This window comes from Megascapheus bottae, chromosome 2, assembly GCF_031878675.1.
Source record: "Megascapheus bottae isolate mThoBot1 chromosome 2, mThoBot2.hap1, whole genome shotgun sequence".
NCBI lineage: Eukaryota > Metazoa > Chordata > Mammalia > Rodentia > Geomyidae > Megascapheus > Megascapheus bottae.
This window is the reverse complement of record NC_143510.1, coordinates 93,691,114-93,704,462: the sequence shown is the minus strand read 5'-3', so window position 1 is coordinate 93,704,462 and position 13,349 is coordinate 93,691,114. Positions and strand designations below refer to the sequence as shown.

Below are 13,349 nucleotides of genomic sequence, written 5' to 3'. Positions count from 1 at the left end.
AGGAAGGAAGGAAGGAAGGAAGGAAGACAGGCAGGCATTCTTCCCTGCTTGGAGGAGATGAGGCTCCTTGGCTATGGTCTTCCCCCCCCTGCCAGCCGCAACCATCCTTCCCCAAATACTCCCCTGAATCTCTCTCACCATCTGCTTGGGCCTGAGAATAATTCTGTGTGAAATCGCCCCACAGGCCCACTGGCTCTGCTGGCTGGCACGGGGCCTGGAGTGTGACCCCGGCTCTTTATAAGGCCAATGACCAGCTTCCCTGAGGAGGGCGGGGCAGTGCCAGGTCCACTTGGCCCCCAGATAGCTGTGAGTGCCGGTGAGAGCCGGCCAGGGGGCTTGGCATGGCACATACACTTGCTTGACGCCTAGGGTCTGGAACCTGGCTCCGAAGCCCCTTGTCTCACTGGGGTCCCACCCCTGGGGTCATGGGCCCACCTGTGGCGTGAGGAGAGGTCTGCAGGTTTGTGCCACAGCGTTGGTGGGGGGCAGAGGCTCCTTTGGTCCTAGGACATCCCCGGAAGTGGCACGGCAGGACTTGCACCTCACAGATGGGGGGACTTTGGGGAGGGACTTGAGCCCAGGGAGCCTCCATGAATGGCCAGTTGCCAGGAGGGGACTGGAGGCCAGGTCTTGCAGAGGGACTGGCAGAGCTGGATGGCCAGGGCTAGGCCTCTGCATGAGCAGCCTGTGGGTGGACCCGCTCCATTAGAAGCCATGCTTAGCCTTCCTGGCGCTGGCGTGCCTGGTGTCCGCATGGCCCCGCTGCGAGGCGGAACGACTGTCACAGTCCACGCGGCCTGACAGCAGTGCAGGCCGAGGCCCTGTCCTCCTGCAGCTTCCCGGCTGCGTCCACCGATGGGGGACGTTGTCAGGTCTGGATGAGTGACCGGGTTTCCATGGTCAATGCAGGCCAGCGTTGGCCGTCTGCCGGGTGGGTGCCCGGGGGTGCAGGGAGGCCCCCGCGGGAGCCAGGCTGATGGGGTCGCTGCTGTGCGTTTCTCTGGTCTGTCCTTCAGTAAGGAGACGGCCTCCCCACCGCGCCTGCACCACTTCCCACCACGCAGGCGCTGGGCCTGCAGGCCACCCCCCCGTGCCAGGCTTGCCCCAGCTCTGGCCTCCATCCGGGCTGGAGTGCGGGGGGTGGGTGCTCAGTTCTTGGGGGACAGGGACAGTCCCCAAAAAGTGCCTCCTGAAGCCTCCCACCACAAAGTGGAGTCCTGATACCCCCACACCCCTGCTCGCCCCAGGGCTGAGGTTTGAGGTCTGCAGAGTGGTGGGCCACGCCACGCTGGCCAGGGGTGACCCGTGGGGGCCGGCCTCGTCACCCGCGCCACACCCACTGTGGGCAGCAGTGGTCACCGGCCATTGGCCAGCCTTCCGGAGCAGCCAAGCGCTCTGCAGCCGGTGTTTTCCTGACCTGCTGCCCTTGAAGGCGACTGTGGGAGGGGAATGGGGTTCCCTCTGGGGCCAGGAGTGGGCAGGGCAGGGGACCGGCCCCGTGACGGGGGCCCTCAACCCCAGCAGAGAATGGTCGGCACAGGTGCCCTTTCCAGCCAGCGGGCTGCAGAGGCCCTACTGTGCCCATGACTGAGTTTCTCCACCCATCTCCCCAGCAACTACCCCGCCCTGCTGGGCGTGTGGATCTACGGCTTCCTCGTGCTCACGCTGCTGGCTCTGGACCTCCTGTATTACTCGGCGATGAACTACGACTTCTGCAAAGGCTACCTGGCTCGGTGGGGCGTCCATGGACGGTGGATGAAGCAGGACCCCCGGCGGTGGGGGACCCCCGCCCAGGCCCCGCGGCCCGGCCAGTCAGCACTGCAGCCCCAGCCTCCCCCCGGCTCCCGGCCACAGCCCCCCCAGGCCATGCACACACCAGGGGACAGCCACAGCCCCCCGCTGATGACCTTCCAGAGCTCGTCTGCCTGGTGAGTGACGCTGCCCGAGCCCTGGCGGGCAGACGCGGGGTTGCGTGTCTGGGTCACCAGGATCGTTGATGTTCCTTTGTTTTGTTTTGTTTGATTGGCCAAGAAAGACTTGAACTGACTGATGGGCCTAGGCAGGAAAGTCAAAATAAGAGTTGGAAACAACTTAGGCGCAAAGCTTGCCAGCTTGTTGTACAGAGAGCCTCGGCCTTGTGTGAGTTATCAGAGCACTGAACAGGAAGTAGAGTTTGGAGTTTCCTAGCAGCCAAGGTGAAAGGAGAACCGGATGGTGCTTCACGTTTTACGGTCTGGCTGAAGGAAAGAAATCAGCGAGTCAGGAGTGTGGGAAGACGGCTTCATGAGGGTAGGAGTCGACATCCTTTGTGTTCTGCTTGGCTGCCTGAGTCCTGAGGTGAGGTGGTGATGCTGACCGGCTCTTCAGTGGTGGCTAAAGGGAGGAGGACGGGGAGGAGGTGATATTGGGGACTGCCTTGTAGGGTGGCTGTGATCACAGAGCCCAGTGCCCTCTGGGGACATCAGGACACAGAGCCAGGCTGTAGGTGGCCCCTGAGCCAGGTTCTGCCCCCACCCCAGCGCTGCCCCTTCTCAGCTCTGGACTCCCCTGGAATCCTTGCAGAGAATCAGGGGTGTGGATTCCCCAGCTGGGCGCGTGCAGTGGGTGCAGTTAAGCTCTGCCTCCTCCAGGGACCCCACTAATGGTGCTTCAGCCCTCACCCAAGCGGCCCCTTCCATAACGAGTGACTCATAATGAGTCAGACCCACTCAGCCAGCCGCACTTCGCTCATCCATCGCCTAATGCCCGCCGTCCGTCCGTCTGTCTGGGGACAGTGGCCGGCTTGGCTGGAGTGCAGCTGGGAGGGAGCGGGCCTGCCTTCCTTCAGAGTGCGGGCGGGGGGGAGTGGCGCCAGCCAGGAGGTGATGCCAACTCCCAGGAAAGCCAGACTGGCTTGGGGGCGTCAGGCAAGGGGGCTCCCTGGGCTTGGACCCTGCAGTGTGCCCGGCTGAGGGCCCCAGTGCACCCACCAGAAATGCCTGAGTCGGGTGCCTGGGCCACCACAGGTTGAGAACCCCATGGAAGGCAGACTGAGTGGCCAGGCCCTGGCTGCTGCTGTCCTGGGTCTGGGAACCAGCAGCCATGTTCCAGACACACACATGCATGTGCACACATGCGCATAGACACACATGCTTAGCTCTGAACCCCAGCCGTGGCCTGCACCCGCCCCTGCGGGGACACGCTCTAGGTGGCCGTCCCTAGGGGCTTCTAGGGTGGGTCCAAAGGACTCGGGTGGAGGGGCTGAGCCAGCTCCACCCTTGTGTCTTCGATGGCCCCCAGGGAAGGCATTCCTGGAGGGGGAGGGTGCCCCAGGCCTGCCCACTCCTCAGCCATCCTGGCTCATCTCCTTTCCTCTCCAGTGAGTTCCCTGGTTAGTTTACTGCACCTCCAAAACAATTCATAATCACAGTCATTGTTTAAAAAGGCAGCATTTCTCTCTCTCATCTCCTTTCTTTGGTGTTTATCTTCTATAATTTACTTAATACATTTTTAATTGACTTGGAATCAAGTGACTTCTTGAGAAAACTCAGATGTGCCGAAGCCCTCTCCTCTGGGTTTGGAAGTGAGGGGTTTTCCCCGAGTGGTGTGGGATCTCTGTCCTGCCTCACGAGCCCAGCCAGGATTCGAACCGGGGAGGCTGCTGTTCAAAGCAGCCATGACCAAAGATCAAACCCAACGGCCAGACAAATAAATAGTAATAGACCCAAAGTGATGACGATTCAGGACTGGGAGGGTGGCCTAGCAGTACAGTGCTTGACTGGCATGCATGAAGCCCTGGGTTCGATTCCTCAGCACCACATACACAGAAAAAGCCAGACGCGGTGCTGTGGCTCCAGTGGTAGAGCTCTAGCCTTGAGCAAAAGCAGCTCGGGGACAGTGCCCAGGCCCTGAGTTTAAGCCCAGGACGGGCACTAAATGGTTGAATGAGTAGGTGAGCGAGGGCGTGGCCGGCCCTGGCTCCTGCTCCCTCCCGGCATTTGCTTCTGCAAATAGCACTCAGCTCCCACCGCAGGCCTCCGCCAGCCTCTGGGAGCTGCTGTGGGGCCAGGGCACCCACTCCCCCCCCCCCACGGAGTCCCCTGGAGGCCTGAGCACCGGGCAGGATGACCGTGGCACGTGGAGGCAAGGAGGTAGAGGGGAGGTGCAGGGGAGGCCAAGTCAGGGGTGCCCAGAGCAACGTGAGAGCAGATGGATGTGTACGGAGGGGTGCACACGGGCATGTCTGCTCTGGTCCTGGGTCATCTCCCCGTCCACTCTGCTCCGCCAACCGTGAGAGGTGAGGGCAGGTTGGGGGCCGTGGACGGTCCAGGACGAGGAGTCAAGGCAAGGTGTGGACGCCCTGAGACAGACCACATTCAGTCCATAAAACGTGGATCCCAGCTGCTCCGGGCCTCAGACGCTCCCCGCTGCTCCACCAACTCCCCGAGTCCCCGACTGCCCTCTCAGGGAGCTCCTGCTCCCCCTACAGAACCTTGCAGAGGCCATCACTTCCTCTGGGGCCTGTCTGCCAACCCACAGCCATCACAGCCCCTCTGGGCTTCCCCTGGACAGGGCGACTGAGCCTGGCTCCATGTTTGTCTGCCTCAGCCCTCATTCTGTTTAACCGTAGCAGAGTAGGCCCTTCCTTGCCTCAGTTTCCCCTGGGTGGGATGGAAGAAGGGCCCGAGGCTTTTTCCCACACCGAGGCCCTGACCTTGTATCTGCCCATGTAGATAAGAAAGAGCTTTGAAATATTCATTGCAGGAGAACAAGACGTTCTATTCCCTCGGAGGAGCGGGAGGCGGAAGGTGGGAGGCGGCCCTGGCCCTGGCGAGGCCTCCTGCATCCTGACATTTAACTGACACTGTCTCCTATTAAAGCAATGGCATCAAATATTTACCAGAGTGACATTAAAAATTAACCCTCAGGGTGGGTGTTCAGAGGCCCTGAGCCTTTCCAAGAGTCAAGAAGTTGAGGCTATAGCAGGCAGGTGACAGAGTGACAGAAGCCCCTGCTTCCCCCAGCTTCTACATGGCCCCAGAGCCACCCCCAGTCCCTGGCTGGCACTTCCGGCTATCAGCCCCTCCTACTCTCAGTGGTCTAGAGGACCAGAACTGTCCTTGGCTCCATGCCTCAGTGTCTCGGAGCAGGTGAGGCTCCTAGGGCAGAAAAGGGCAAGCCTGTCCTGCCTGGAGGAGGCCCGGGTAGACCAGCTGTACCAGGAGCAGCATGTGCCAAGGCACTGGGGGTAGAGTGGGTGTATTCACGCCTCTAAAGAGAAGCCCCCGCCGCCCGGTGCAGGGAGAGGGGAGAGGGCAGGAGACCCAGGCAGGACACAGGGAAGATTGGCAATCTCTCCTCCCCTATTTTTGGTGTTGGCATTGGGGCTTGAACTTGGGGTTTCTTGTTCTCACTTAGCATTTTTGCTCAAGGCAAGCACCCTAATGCTAGGCTTACAGCGCCATTTCTGGCATTTTGGTGGTTAATTGGAGATAACAGTCTCATACTTTGTCTGCCCAGGCTGGCTTCACACTGCGGTCCTCCCATCTCAACCTCCTGCCTGAGTGGCCAGGGTTATAGACTCCAGCCACACCTCCCGAGGGGCCCGTGACCCAGCCTGCTTTTTGGAAAAGCTCCACGCAGCAGGATGAGGGCACCAGAAGCCCACGAGAGGGGCGGCTGCTCACTGTTGCCTGGATGAGACTGGTGAACCAGGCAGACATGAGAAATGGCCTGAGGACCGGCTGGTGACCCGAGGGGGGAGGGGAGATGGTGGGGACGGGGCCTGGACCAAGCCGCTGGAGGGTGTCCCAGTCCTGTCTCCTGAGGTTCCTGTCCTACTGAAGATGGAGGGGGCAGGGCAGGGGGAGGGCACAGGGCAGGGTCTTCACAGCAGGAGGAGGGCACTGCCTCATCCCACACAGAATCGTGGACATCAGCCACAGTGGGCACCGGCCTGTCGGGTGCAGCTGGCACCAACCAGATGGCCTGTCCTTCACCACCACCCACTGGGAAATCAGCCGGCCGCCTCTGAGACAGGCCAAGGCCTCCTGCTGGTCTGGCAGCCCCCTGGTGGTGGTACTGCAGGCGGTGGAGTGGCTGGGGGGCGGGGGGAGCACTGGCAGAGCGCCAGGGCCCCACACCCACATCTCAGCCATTCGGAGCCAGTGCTCCTTGCTGCACGATCCCTCAGGAACTGGGGCCATGAATGGTCAGGTGATGCATTCAAGGTCAGCTGCAGTGAGGCCACGCCATCCTGACACACGTGGGCAACTCCCCACCCGCCCTTGCCCAATCCCTGGCTCCAGTGCCAACACCCACCTGTCAGGGCAGAAGGAATCTTCCCCGGGCTTCTCCACAGTCCTCTTGGAGATTCTCCTTCCCCTGCTCACTAGAGCACTACCACGGCGTTCCACCTGGGCCTCCCGGTGCCATGGCCCTCCATCTCACTGAGTGACCCCACACCAACACTCGTGGAGAAAGGGAAGCAGGCCACGGTGGAGAGGCCTGGCACCCAGGGCTGCCTGTGTGCCAGCCTGTGGGGAGGCCCCCCATGTCACTACCTGTGCACTTTTCTCAGTAGACAGTGGACACCCAGATCTGGGGTCTTCCTTGCCCCCAGACTCTGGTTCTGCCCTATTCTTGTGTGAATGAGCTACTGCTATGGAACAAATATCCCAAGACTGAGCAGCTTCAAACCCTCGTTCCTCTGTCTATTGTCCACTGTCCCAGCAACTGTGCTGGAACATAGAATGGACTTGTCCAGTCAGAGCCACCGAAGAGCTGGGGGAGAGGTCCAGCCAAGACTTCAAGTCTAGTTAAGAAAGAGAGCAGTGACTGGATGCAGGCAGTTGCAGGTGCAGGTGGAGGTGCAGGTGGAGGTGCAGGTGCAGGTGGAGGTGCAGGTGGAAGGCAGGTGCAGGTAGAGGTTCAGGTGGAGGTGCAGATGCAGGTGGAGGGCAGGTACAGGTGGAGGGCAGTTACAGGTGGAGGAAAGGTGCAGGTGGAGGACAGGTGCAGGCGGAGGACAGGTGCAGGTGGAGGTTCAGGTGAATGACAGGTGCAGGTGGTGGGCAGGTAGAGGTGGAGGGCAGGTGCAGGTGGAGGTGCAGTTGGAAGGCAAGTGAAGGTAGAGGTGGAAGTGGAGGACAGGTGCAGGTGGAGGGCAGGTAAAGGTGGAGGTGCAGGTGGAGGACAGGTGCAGGTGAAGGTGGAGGACAGGTGGAGGTGCAGGTGGAGGACAGGTGCAGGTGGAGGACAGGTGCAGGTGAAGGTGGAGGGCAGGTGCAGGTGGAGGACAGGTGCAGGCAGAGGACAGGTGCAGGTGGAGGACAGATGCAGGTGGAGGTGGAGGGCAAGTGCAGGTGGAGGACAGGTGCAGGTGGAGGACAGGTGCAGGTGGAGGGCAGGTGCAGGTGGAGGGCAGGTGCAGGTGACTGCAGATACAGGTGGAGGACAGGTGGAGGACAGGTTCAGGTGACTGTAGGTGCAGGTGGAGGTAGAGGGCAGGTGGAGGACAGGTGGAGGTTCAGGTACAGGTGACTGCAGGTGCAGGTGGAGGTGGAGGACAGGTGGAGGTCCAGGTGGAGGGCAGGTGCAGGTGACTGCAGGTGGAGGTGGAGGGCAGGTTCAGGTGGAGGACAGGTTCAGGTGACTGTAGGTGCAGGTGGAGGACAGGTGGAGGTTCAGGTGACTGCAGGTGCAGGTGGAGGTGGAGGGCAGGTACAGGTGGAGGTTCAGGTGGTGGACAGGTTCAGGTGACTGTAGGTGCAGGTGGAGGTGGAGGGCAGGTGCAGGTGGAGGACAGGTAGAAGACAGGTTCAGGTGATTGTAGGTGCAGGTGGAGGTGGAGGGCAGGTGCAGGTGGAGGACAGGTGGTGGACAAGTTCAGGTGACTGTAGGTGCAGGTGGAGGTGGAGGGCAGGTGCAGGTGGAGGACAGGTAGTGGACAGGTTCAGGTGACTGTAGGTGCAGGTGGAGGACAGGTGGAGGTTCAGGTGACTGTAGGTGCAGGTGGAGGTGGAGGGCAGGTGCAGGTGGAGGACAGGTGGTGGACAGGTTCAGGTGACTGTAGGTGCAGGTGGAGGTGGAGGGCAGGTGCAGGTGGAGGACAGGTGCCTTCTTACCTTTCTTGCTCATCATGTCCTCTCCTCCCCTCCTTTGCCTGATGCCAGGCTCCGAGCTCCAGGGCACATACAGCCAGCGCCACGTGTATTTTGGCTGTTTTCCTTGCCGGGAACACTGTGTGCAGCTCACCTACAATTTGCCACATTGAGTGGCTGACTTTCTTGGCAGGAGTGACATTGCCTGCCACAGCAGCGTCTGGAAGAGCTCATTATCATTCACATTATTATTCAAATTGCCAAGTGCTCCCACTTAATCTTCTCAATGAGGCTGCAGACAGCCCACTGGCTGCCAGCTGCACCCCCTCCTCACCCTGCGCCTGGGCCAGGCTCAGCACCGCTCCCACTGGGCCCAGAGGTGGCCTGGTCCCCAGCCTGCTGGTCACAGACCAGAACCAGATGGTTGCAAGAGTGCATCCCAGTGGTTAGCTCACAGGCTGGACTTCCAGCTCCAACAATGACTGTGGATAAAGTCCTGGGTAGTCAAGGAAGAAGAGTGCAGTATGCAGAAAGCACCTGGCCACCCATCTGGGACTGTGGTCCTGAGGATCAGAGCTGCCTCTGGCTGCAGTGGTTAGGAGAGACACAGGATGCAAGCACAGGGCTGGATTACAGCTCTGGGGCCAACATAGAACCCCTCCCCCACCTCCTAGGGCTGTGTGAACTGGGTGGGGGCCCTGAGCCCCACCCCTCTTTCTCTCTCTCTTCTACCTGTTGCTCTCCCATGCTTTTCTTGGGTTCATTTCTGTCTTCTCTTTCTAATGTGCTGAGTCGGATGGCAGGCCATGAGCTTTTCCTCTATAAGCTCAAAGATGTACCTTTTTAACTTTTTTTTGCCGGTCCTGGGGGGGCCTGAGCACTGTCTTTGGACTTTCAAGGCTAGAGCTCTACCACTTGAGCCTCAGCACCACTTCTAGCTTTTTCTGTTTATGTGGTGCCAAGGAATCAAACCCTGGTCTTCGTGCTTGCTAGGCGAGCACTCTACCACTAGGACAAACTCCAGGCCCTAACTTTGTTTTTTGCTCTGAAATTTAAATGTTCTATTGTCTAGGCTTTGAATTCTTTTCAGCAGCGGTTGGGGGGGGGGGGACACTGGATCCAAAGCCCATGCCCACAGCCACACCCCCACTCCTTGTCCAGAGCACAGAGCTTCTGTGTTTTCCACTCTGTTTGACTTGTTTGTTGTTTGTTTGTTTGTTTTTAAGAGTTTATGATATCCTTGATGGGCAAATCCAAACAATTTCATAGCTTTGATTTTAGTGGTTTCAGATCCGCTATGTCGCAATCAGAGAGAGAATGGTCTGTAACTTCTATTTGCGATGACAACTTCGGGTATTCTCAAGAGTGCTCTGGTAAAAGACTCTGCTGCACACAAGATTTTATTTATAAGTTTACTAACTTACTAATGGTGGCATTCTCCTAATTCTAGGCCAGTCCTACTGGGTAAACCCTGGGGCGTGGCCCAGAGTCCTGCTGGACCCTGCTTCAGCCATCCACGCCCACTGTTTAAAACATGACGCCCCCCTGCCCCATTTCTCTTGCTTTGCATTTGTTTGTTCTATTTCTGTCTGCTCTTTCTTCCTTCCTAAATAGGCTAAAATGCACAAAATGGGCCATTTAGCTAGCTTAGTAGCTCAGTTTCAGTGGCATTGGCACAAACCTTTCTGAGAAGCTCTGCCTGTGGTTTTGTTTGGGATCTAGTCAATTCTGGTTTTGTTTTCTGTGTTTTCGAATGTTTGTTTGTTTGTTTGTTTATATGAAGCTGAGGGCAGAACTGGGGGGAGGGTCTTGTACTTACTGGCCAGGCAAGTACTCTTCCACTGAGCTCAGACCCTGACCCCCTGTCTGTCTGACTTTTCTGTCTGTCTGTCTGAGGGAGTAAGTGTGCATTGCTCACTCACATTTATTGATCCACAGCTGCACATTTGCTCCTATTTCTGTCCTGGGGGTTTGTGGTTGGCTTTCTTGCTTTCCTAGCTGGTGTGGGGGTGGCAGATTTTGCCATATGGCCTCAGTTTTCTTTGTTTTATTTTTTGTCTGCCTTCTGATAATTTGCGAAGTCGTGTTTAAATTCCCATGATCACCATCATAATTAAAATGGGATGCAATACACTTAATCCTGTCTCCTGATAAAGATTCCCCTCCAGCCCCCAACCATCTCCGCTGCCCTGTCTCTTCCTACCCAAGTATTCCAGCGGATTACGGGTCTTCTTCTGTGTCTCTCATTGGAGTTCCACCCCGAATTCCTCAGACCCCTCCCCCGCCCCACCCTGTTCCAAATGAAATGAATAAGTCGTGTTTATTTATACCTCCTCCCTCCTTGGGCTAGGTATTTATAGCCAGTCTCGCTTGCCTTTGTCATCTTTTCTGGAATAGTCTCAGTTCTTAGGTCTGTTTCAAACATGGCCCTGGCATTAAATACTTCTCTGCTCACTGCTGGCAAGGGCTGTCGCCATTACTCCACTCCATTAAGTTGTGTTATCCAGTTGTTTAGTTAAGAATGGTTTATGGGAACAAGAATTCAAAATTTTGGTCAGAGCCAGGTGCCAGCAGCTCACACCGGCAACTCAGAAAGTTGAGATCTGATCTTTTTGTGCCAGCCTGGGCACAAAAGTCTGTGAGACTCTTATTTCCAGTTAACTACTAGAAAACCAGAAGTGGGGCTATGGCTCAAGTGGTAGAGCATTTATCTTGAGATGAAGAGCTCAGGGACAACGCCCAGGCCCTGAGTTCAAGTCCCATGACTGATAAAAAAAATTACATTCAGCAAGGTTTTCTGCTGACTTGGTGCTTGGAAGCTGGCTTGTCCTGGCTTTAACCTGGTTTAGTAAATATCTGTGACTGCTAAGTACCCATGTAATGACAGGGGCAGGGAGGGAACGGCCACCCAGCATCCCTACAGCAGCCCAGGGACTTAACCGTGAAACCCACTGGAGGCACTGGGCCACAGGGCCATCCTGGTGCAGAGGGCTCTGGAAGGTGAATGCCCATCACTCACCTGCCCCTGCAGCAGCTCCTGGAATGGGAACAGAACAACGGGACGGTTCGTGTCTAGGCCCCCTGTCCTCCCTGCCTCCTCCGAAACTGTGAGGGTCCCCCTGGTGTATTCCTGTCCCTGTGCACTGCACGGCCTCTCCTCCCCAGAACTCCCTGGGTGAGAAGTTGTCCAATGGCGCCCTCACATTAACAGGGATTCTCCAAGCCAGGCACACAGTGGAGCTGGGGCGCTGAGCGGTGTGGAGTCTGTCCACTGATGGGCGTCTGGGAGCAGCAGGTCAGCTTTAGGGGTGCTCCTGGCCTGTGGCCACCGTGGGTTCCATTGGATTTTCCAGCAGGCCCTCCAGGTCTGTGCTTGGGTCTGAGGCCACCTTGTCTCCTGGCACGGATCTGGAGCTCTCGTGCGGGACACAGCGGTCATGTGTCCCCTCCTGTCCCCTGGAGCCCTGGAGGAGACATTGCTGACGCTCTTGCCCTCTGCTTTTTCCAGAAAACCCTTGTGCTGTGCCTTGAGACGCAGGACGCGGGGCGCCGTGGCCAGCTCAGCCTCCGAGGACATCTGTGCAGGCAGCGGGCAGAGCCAGGGCGGTGGCAGTGGTGGCACGGGAGGGCACGCTGGTGGTGTCCCCCCCACGGACTTCTGAAACCAGGATCGAACTCAGGGGTGAGGCCGGGGCGGGGTGGGGGTGGGTTGAGCCAAGCCGGTCAGCAGCAATAGTTCTCCCTCCAGCTGGAGGCTCGCGAGGCATGCGTGGACTCCAGGGCCCACACAGAGCTGCCTGGCTCATGCCAGCCCCAGGGGGCCCAGCGGTCCTGCTGGGGTCCCACACAGGCGCCCTTTGCCTCTACCCCATCCAGTGGCCCCTAGGCCTCGCCGTGTCAGAGTGCTGAGAGTGTGTGTATGCGTGTGTGAGCGTGCGTGTGTGTGTGTGTCTGTGTGTGTGTGTCTGTGTGTGTGCACATGTGTGTATGCGCGTGATTCAGGGTGTCCTTCTTGGTTGATTGGTATGTTTTTATCGGGGATCCCTGACTGCAGGGTCTATGAAGACACAGAGTCCCGCGTGGCGGGGGGCGGCAAAGCTGGCCCATGTCCTTGGCTGGCCGCGAGCTTCTTGCTGTCACCAGCAGGAGTGGCAGGGATTTGCCAGGCAGGGCTAGCTCCTCTGGATTTTGTTTCTGTAACCATGTTGTGGGACCTGGCAGCTGCCCAGCTACTGTCTCCACAAGGGCCTGCCAGGCCCCTGCAAGAGCAGCCCAGGGAGGGGACCAGCCGGATCCCGGGCCACAGGGCCAGGGTGGACAGCCTGGGCAGGCGACCAGGGCAGCTGCCGTTCCTCAGGTGTGGCAGGCTGCACAGCCGTGGCCCTGGGTCACAGGCGTGGCCCTGGGTGCGGTGGGAGCCTCTGAGCGGCTCCTGTGTCCCTCAGGCTCCCACTGCTGCCCAGAGCCTCGTCCACTCACAGTCTGGTCAGTTAAGCACCCGTATGTGCCAGGCCCTGTGACAAGGCAGTGACAGGCAGCCGGTGAGTGGCCTCCACTCCACCTGCAGTGCACCCGCAGATCTGCCCAACACGGTGATAAGGCCAATCAAACCCAGAGCAGAGCTTCTAGAAGTCCATCCATTGAAGGGAGGCCCTCCACCGTCCCCAGTGCTCAGAGCGTCACCGGAAGGCTGTCCAGTGCAGCCCCCGAGGCCCCGCTGCCCATCACCGGGGCCGCTCGCCGTGCTCTCTGCAGAGCTGCACAACCATGGCATCCTGCCGTGGAAAGCAGAGAGAACTTTCTGGAAGGTAGAACATTGTCCACCCTCCTCTCACCAGTCCCCCACGCAGGAGGGACCTCTCTCTCTCTCTCTCTCTCTCTCTCTCTCTCTCTCTCTCTCTCTCTCTCTCTCTCTGCAGAGTTGAAGGTGGTGGCTGGCGGGGACACAGCTGAGAGGGCCTACTGCCTTTCCCCAGCTCGTCTCCCCCTCCCTCCCGTCACCCTCCAGCCCCGCTTTAAAGCTTTGGCTGGAGGTCCTGGTTCAGGGCAGGCACCAAGTCCCTTGCCACCAGTGCAGAGTCACAGAGCTGTGTCCCCAAGAACCAGCACCAGCCCTGGAGGGTTCAGCCGGCTGGGTCACACCGCCACCCCAGTGTGAGCCTCGGGAGCCTGGAGTGGGCGGAGAGCCAGGATAAGGAGCAAGGGTCGCGTTCACGTGGACCCCACAGGCATGTGGGGGTGGGCGCGGCTGCCCTGCCCCAGGGAGTT

General features: G+C 58.8%; 1 protein-coding gene across 1 annotated transcript in view; it reads left to right on the top strand.

Annotated features, from left to right (window-relative positions):
• Nucleotides 1-12,011, top strand: part of Shisal1 (shisa like 1) — a 34,871-nt gene extending 22,860 nt beyond the window's left edge. The window contains exons 4-5 of the mRNA XM_090358378.1: nt 1,614-1,928; nt 11,590-12,011. Of these exons, the coding sequence (XP_090214504.1) occupies nt 1,614-1,928; nt 11,590 (316 nt within the window). The 3' untranslated portion in view covers nt 11,591-12,011. The remainder of the gene's footprint in view (nt 1-1,613; nt 1,929-11,589) is intronic.
• The last annotated feature ends 1,338 nt before the right edge of the window (nt 12,012-13,349 follow it).